Consider the following 7205-nt stretch of genomic DNA (forward strand, 5'->3'; position numbering starts at 1 on the left):
TGGTCGGGGGACTAGGCATGAAAACTTTCCCACTTTTTATATTATTGGTGTTGCCCTAAAGCCCACTTTTCTGTCAAAACCGAGAAACAAGGCCGTGAATCACAACTAATGAAATTGTCATAATGGACCCTTTTGTTCTACACACAGACAATTGGCTTGTCAATACTGGTTAGTTGGAATTAGCAAGTCATGTTTGGCACATTGGTTCTGACAGAATAACAAACGGCATATGCGTGTCTGCATGTGATCTCTTACCTTGAGTTTTTATTTTATTCCCGCTTGCAAGCTATATGATGTGTGGGTAAACATAAATTAAAAGATGGCATCCTATGCTTTTACCTTTGAAGAAATTTTGAACTCGCGGAAGTAGAGAAGAAAAAAAGAAAAGAAAGGATCCCTCTGAGCAATTAAAACCTGTAATTGTTTGTCTTCTTGTGTAAAGGCTAAAATAATAAAATCAGAGAGACAAGGTATGAATGCGTGTGTTTGCATGAAATCATGACACCGGATCGTAGCCGTAAATTGAGGTTCTGGAAGATGATTTTTGATATTGGAGAGGCAAGGAAAGAAGAATAATATTATTGACATGCTTTAATTTGATTCATTGATCTCACTTGCCACAAGTACAACTGTAACGGAAGCAGCAGTTGATTACATAAATGACAAATGAGATTCGTTCCTTGAGAAATGAAAAATAACATGAATTACAAGGTGCACTTTTTAACCCCACCAGATTATTGGGTTCAAACTAAGGAAAACTAACAAAGAGAAGGCCCATACAAAACTGCAAAATCTCACAAAAACAACCTATGCTGACAATTAACAATATCAACTACCTGTTGCTTAACACTGCAATGGAGAATCACATTTTGGTAGATCTTCATCCTTGTCCTTATACAAGCTTGTGTTATAGATGTCTCATTATAACAGGAGTCCTCTCTGCCTTTGATCTGTCCGGATCTCTTGGACTATGGGGAAGAACTTCTCTTTCCCGTCGTGAAAATGAATTAGCCGGTGATCATCCATTCCTGATGCGTTGCTAGAAGAAACTAATCAGCCCCTTCTGCGTATTCTGAAGAACTAGAAAAATATGGACACAATACAGGGGAAACCTAACTAACTTCAGATGCAGGCTCTAAGAGCTTTAAACAATGGTGCCAACGTAGCCAAATCCTACTATAGAGAACGTTATGGTCTGAAGGAAGAGGTATATGAAGTAGTTGTGCTTTCCGTTCACATAATCATAGCATCCACAGAAGAAGAGGAAGGCAGCGAAGCCCAGCTCCAATAAGTTTAGTCTGTTCAAGTTCAACAACAGGACACAGTCCAGACACACATTAGCCACTTAAATTAAATGTTAAGTTCCCATAATTTAATATGAAATTCAAAGGACAAAGCACCGAGCAAACAGATTCTTGTCTTGGTTTCCTTCCTTTTATTTTGTTTCTTGTTTTAATATTAATATGTCAATCAAATAATAATTTTGATTTGTGGTTCTCCAAATCTTCTGTCAAGTGCAAGCGACAGTAAATGTTGAGCTGAGGGGTAAGCATTGGCTATTGACAACCATAAAAGAAAAGTTATGAGGAAATAGGAAATAAGAATCTTTCAGTACTTTGCTGACTATTAATATTAAATGATCTACCTACTATTCAAAGAATCTTATCTGCTACGCTGAAACAAAGTTAAAATAAGTCACCAAGGCACTCAATTACCAGAGTGCCACACTTCTTATTCCTCGCAATCATTAAATTATTTGTTCAGTAACGGCCTCACACTCTCGAACCTATCTCCTTCATGATGTGAGTGCGATGATGAGAATAGAATTTATTTATGCCAGCAGTGGTTTTAACCAGATCCATGCCTCCAAGCAACTAATCACAAAATGCAATGACATGAGGGCAGAGAGAAGAACTTGAAATTATAAGGCCAAGAACGAGTAATTAGAATGCTATCTACCTTTGTATCTCTGTGTGTAACAAGGGAGTTTTGCAGAAAGAACTGACCTTTCGCCAAATTTAAACGTAGGCTTTTTGGGTGCTTTGGTGACATTTGTCTTGCTGTTCTTGGCACTGACAGAGTCTCCAAGTTTCTCAGTGACAACCCACTCATTGACTCTTCCAGCTTCCAAGAGTCCTATAAAGGTTGCCTTTGTACGATGCAGAGACATGACATTCTCAAAAAGGATCCAGTAGAACAACAGGTGAATGGACCTGCCAATGTTCCAGGTGGTTTTCAGAACATTGTAGACTGAAAATTAAGACCACATAAATATAATAAGACAAGTAAGAAGAAACTTATCAAACCTTGGAGTTCCTACTGAATTGAGGATGGTGATGATGCAAGGAATATAGACAGCTCCCCATAACGGAACATGCACCTCTGGGACCAATATTGTGAGGGGAATCACCACACAGTAAAAGAAGAAGGTGACCATGTGGGCGATGATCTTCCGCACAAAGAAGAAGCTGTATATGACATACACTTTCTTCCAAAATTTTACATTCTGCAACAAAAAAGTTCCCCAAAAGGGGGGGGGGGGAAAGTCAGCAACTTCCTGTTTTCTCTTGTTCTTCGCCAATAAGAATGCCCTTCTTCTTCCCAATCTCATTAGTGCAGGGGACAAAAGCAAATACTTTGGTAACATAATGTAACCCGTGTTAGTTCAGTATCCTAATAAAAATTCACTAAAGCAGGTGTGACAAGACAACAGTTTCGCCAATTCGATGAATGTTTATTGGCTCATTGCATATTTAACTCCAGGGAAATTAAGTTTTTTTTTTTTTTGGTTGATAATATAGGACTGTAGAGGGCTAACCTTGTTCCTTACAATCTCCATCACCATTTTGCGGAACAGATTAGCAGGACCACAAGACCATCTGTGCTGTTGGAATCGGAAGGCTCTCAAAGTACTGGGAAGCTCACTTTTCACCTACAGTTAATGTTTGCCAAAAAATAAACATAGTTAGGAACGTGTGAAATGGAAACTGCATTTAGTAGAATTCATGTGTGGGAAGAGCACCTGAAGATCTCCAAGATAAACAAACTTCCAGCCCCTGAGACTGGCACGAACAGCAAGATCCATATCCTCCACTGTAGTTCTGTCTTTCCATCCTCCTGCTTCATTAATTGAGGCAATTCTCCAAACACCTGCTGTGCCTGCATTCAGGATGCGCCCCACAACGATTGCATTAAGCCTGACATTAGTTAATAATGTAATGCCACTAATTACTCATGTATCTGTATAAAAGGGGAAGCCAGAAGAATGCAATTACCGTTGAAACCAAAGAAAGCATGAGTGGCTGATCCAACTTCTTGCTCCACCGTGAAATGGTAATCCAAAGACATCTCTTGCATTCTTGTTAACATGCATTCATCCGCATTCACTGCTCCAAAAATCCAACGTCATTATTTGCAATTGATATGTGATGCTTCCACGTGGAATATGTTAAGAAAAATTCTCGAAGCAATTGGAATCCTAAGGTACCCTTGATTGTAATTAGATAAAGATTGAGGGCTTTTAAAAAATACCAGGAAAACGTATAAAAAAGGGAAATGGAAGAGCAAGAGCGGAATTAAATTTTGTCGTCACGTGAGTCAAACTATAAAATGCCACGTGAGAGATGCATGAAGGATGGGTGAAGTGTCGGCAAATCAGTGGGCGGTCCACCCATCAGAGGCACATGCCACTGCCCACAGTGCTGTACTTTCCCCATTGTCATTTGATTCTGTTATTATCCAAAATCTAAATACTCCTTAAAATTTACACCAAGGCCACGTGCCCACCGGCTGTGCTGGATTTGTGCAATCACCATTTTACCCTCCTCCCATCCATTATTTATAGTTCTATATAAATTATTTTTAATTTTTTTGATCTCAAAATGACAGGACTACCCCACTCAACAACCATGGCCGTTTTGCTCGCGAGATGACTGTGTCCGTGTCTCTCAATATCAGGGCAGACGCGGTTAAGTCATTCCGACAGATCATGGAGCAATGTTAAATAGGAGTGCCATCTTGAAATATGGTAATGGCAATTTCACAAGGGAAAGTTCAAAAATTAACAATAAAAGCAAAAATTGTCAGCGAAAAAGCTAATAAAAGCAAAAATTAGGAAGACAGAACATGCGACTACTAGTATGGGGCGGGTTCTGTAATGATATTAATTTTATTTGAATTTTAGTTTAATTTCATCCGCCTGGTATAAGGGGCCCATGACCCGAAAAGGCGACAAGCTTGACAATCACGGGTGGTCCCACCCGTGATTGATGGGGTTAATTTCGTGGGCCCCTCCCGGGGCAAACCCTTTTATGGCCAGCCTCGGCCCCTCGACCGACGATTAAAAGCAAGACTAGAACCTCGCTTCAAGAAGAGAAGAAAAAATACGCCCAAATAATTGATTAAAATAAGATAACAGGAAAACGGAGACACAGTGAGATATCACCGACACAATTAGTGAAGTTAGTTTGGCGAAGCAAGTGGAATTAAAGAAGTAATTACCAAATCTCCAACGGGCTTGAACGAGAGCGATGTCGGGATTGCCCTCTAAGAAGGGGATAGCTCGCCTGAGAAAATCAGGCTCTGGTCGGAAATCTGCATCGAAAATGGCCACGTATTCACAGTGTTTCACGTAGCTTCGTTTCAGGCCTTCTTTCAGAGCACCAGCTTTATACCCCGTTCTGTTCTCTCTTATTTGATACGTTATGTTGATTCCTTTGCTTGCCCATCTCTGGCATTCTCGCTCCACCATTTGCTGCCATCCAATGCAAATCCCATTTTCATTATTTTCTTCCTTTATATATATATATATATATATAAGATTTATAGTATAGGCGAACGAATTCAATTCAATATATGAATTGACTTTTGCAAGTCTCAAAATTTTCAACATTTGTGAAAGTCCATAAAATGTTGTTTTCTCGGAACTCGAGCCTAAGTTCTGGATGGAAAAATGTAAATGAGAAGAAGCTATTTTGAGAAGTACCGAAATGAAATGCAGGTCATAGAATTTAGATTGAGATTAAGGGCGTGTCTGGCTTTTTTTTATCCCGTGTACCTTAATCGCGGGGTCTGTGGAATCGTCGAGGACTTGGATCACGAGACGGTCCGAAGGCCATGAGAGTCCACAGGCAGCTCCAATGGACACCTTGTAAACCTGAGCCCACCAGAAAGCGGCCAATGCAGAGCAGAACACTAACATCAATTTCTAAAGTTGCGAAATTCGAAGTATTCTCTCGCGCAAAAGTCTGTGTACAGCTACGTGAAAGAGCAGGATGGGAGAAACAAACAAAACAAAGACAAAAGATAGAGGGACGAGAGAATGCGACCGACCTCTTTTTCATTGTACATGGGGATTTGAACGAGAACCACCGGGTAATGGGAACTGCCGGCTTCCTCGTCGTCCTGGAAAGGCTCGTACCTGTAACGTTGTTCTGGTTTTTTCCAGAATAGCTTGACGAGGACGATGACGGTGCCCATGTAAACCCTCTCGATGAAGAGCATGAGTGCCATTGCCAAGCAAAGGTACACTCCCACGTTCAGAAGAGGCACCAACAATGGCGCTTTTATCACATCCCATATCATCTTGATCTGTCCCGCGATGTCATCCTGGACCGACACCGGTATCAGAATTTTGGTCTGAGCTTGTTCCATTTTAGAAGGGAGATGGTGAAGGAGGAGGGAAGATTAATGGCGAGAAGGGATCAGTGAGACGATTTGGAGAGAACGGGGCTATTTTAGTTTTTATTTTTTTGTATGAAAAATCCAGCAGGAGGAAAGTAAATGTTAATGGGATTTAGAGGGATTGTGGGAAAATGGGATGCAGATCTCTCTCTGCTCCGAGGATGGAAGCAGAGAGCTCTGCCAGAAGAACAGAGAGGCGCTCTGGTTAGTCAAGGGTGGTAAAGGTGGGTGAGAGAGTGAGGAATGAAGGGTTTGTTTTTATAGCAAGATTGATGGTGATGCGATTTTCAATCTCTATCGTATTTTTTCAGTCTGTTACAATTTGTTATTCTCTCTCTCAATTCTTTGTCACATTCGCACCATTGCTTGGTTGAACCTGAAACTCTGGCCCTTGATTCATTTAACTGTTCCTACGCCTACTTCTAAGTCCTAATGTGAGTAGTTTAATTCAATCTGATTCACTCATTCGTATTTTTTCCTTAAAAAAAAAATGAAATGAAACAACGGCGTCAGGGTCTAAATGGTCAATTCATTACAATTATTATTATTTTTTTAAATAGACATGTGCATTGGAACAGCATGATTGGAGAGTCGAAAATAATAGAAGTAAGATTACAACTGTCCGAAATGTGAAGTGGATTAAGGTAATTAGTAATTAGCTGTTGGTGCCATCTGAGGCTAACATGAGTAATTGTGCAGAGAAGAGTGAAATCAATGAGAGGATCTTCTTGGCTAAATACTTAACACTCATAGCCAGAGCACAGTGAACACCCTCAAGTATTTTAAGTTATTAACATTGTTGGCCAGAAACAAAATATTAAAATTGTTAGTATTAATAATAAGGACATGATTTTGGCTGTAATCTGGTTTGATTAATTAGTTGGATGTTTTTAACCAATTTATCAATTGTTGATACAGGGTGCCTTTCTTTTTGGGAAAATGGTGTACCGCAACATTAACAAGTAACAGCTCCAGCAGACGCAACAATAATAAACATCTTGTTTTTCATGAAATAACTTGTGATAGGGCGACACCATTGAACAGAGAAGTATTTCCAATAGTAGGTGTATTGGGAATGGAAAAAATTACAAGAGAACACATAATTTTAATTTTAAACCTCTCTCAAATGTAAGAGAAAATTTATATTATAAAAAATAATAAATACAACAGAGTCTTTGATAAATGCATAACAATTCAACTAATAAGAAAAGGAATTGCGCAAATAAAGACAACCCTGTAATTGCCTCCTACCCGCATTCACATTGACATCACCCACCTTTTGAATTCCAACAAGGGTCACGTGCCATATTTTCAAACAAAAATTGGCCCCCATCACATGCTACCTTCTCGCCTTCTAATTATTAAATGCTTCATTTTTCTTCTGAAATCAAATTTACGTATGCATACTTTCTTTTTTTAAAAAAAAAAAAACTAATCTGCATGAAACGAGTTGATTCTACGAATTAGAGGGTATTATATCTGTTAAGTAACCAAAGAATTACGAGAACTAAAAAAAAGTAAAA

At 39.3% G+C, this 7205-nt stretch overlaps 1 protein-coding gene across 1 annotated transcript; it reads right to left on the bottom strand.

The window, feature by feature from the left end:
* Nucleotides 1–563: 563 nt before the first annotated feature.
* LOC129316027 (glucomannan 4-beta-mannosyltransferase 2-like) lies at nucleotides 564–5925 on the bottom strand. The gene is made up of 9 exons (XM_054960259.1): nucleotides 5332–5925; nucleotides 5057–5155; nucleotides 4501–4753; nucleotides 3276–3386; nucleotides 3023–3159; nucleotides 2819–2932; nucleotides 2307–2506; nucleotides 2007–2213; nucleotides 564–1298 (listed from the first exon to the last, which is right to left on the bottom strand). Exons 1-9 carry the CDS (start codon nucleotides 5650–5652, stop codon nucleotides 1145–1147), a joined length of 1596 nt encoding a protein of 531 aa, XP_054816234.1. The 5' UTR covers nucleotides 5653–5925; the 3' UTR covers nucleotides 564–1144.
* Nucleotides 5926–7205: the final 1280 nt, after the last annotated feature.

The sequence above is a fragment of the Prosopis cineraria genome, unplaced genomic scaffold (assembly GCF_029017545.1).
Source record: "Prosopis cineraria cultivar Desert tree isolate PC_DT_omini unplaced genomic scaffold, ASM2901754v1 PC7, whole genome shotgun sequence".
Taxonomy (NCBI): domain Eukaryota; kingdom Viridiplantae; phylum Streptophyta; class Magnoliopsida; order Fabales; family Fabaceae; genus Prosopis; species Prosopis cineraria.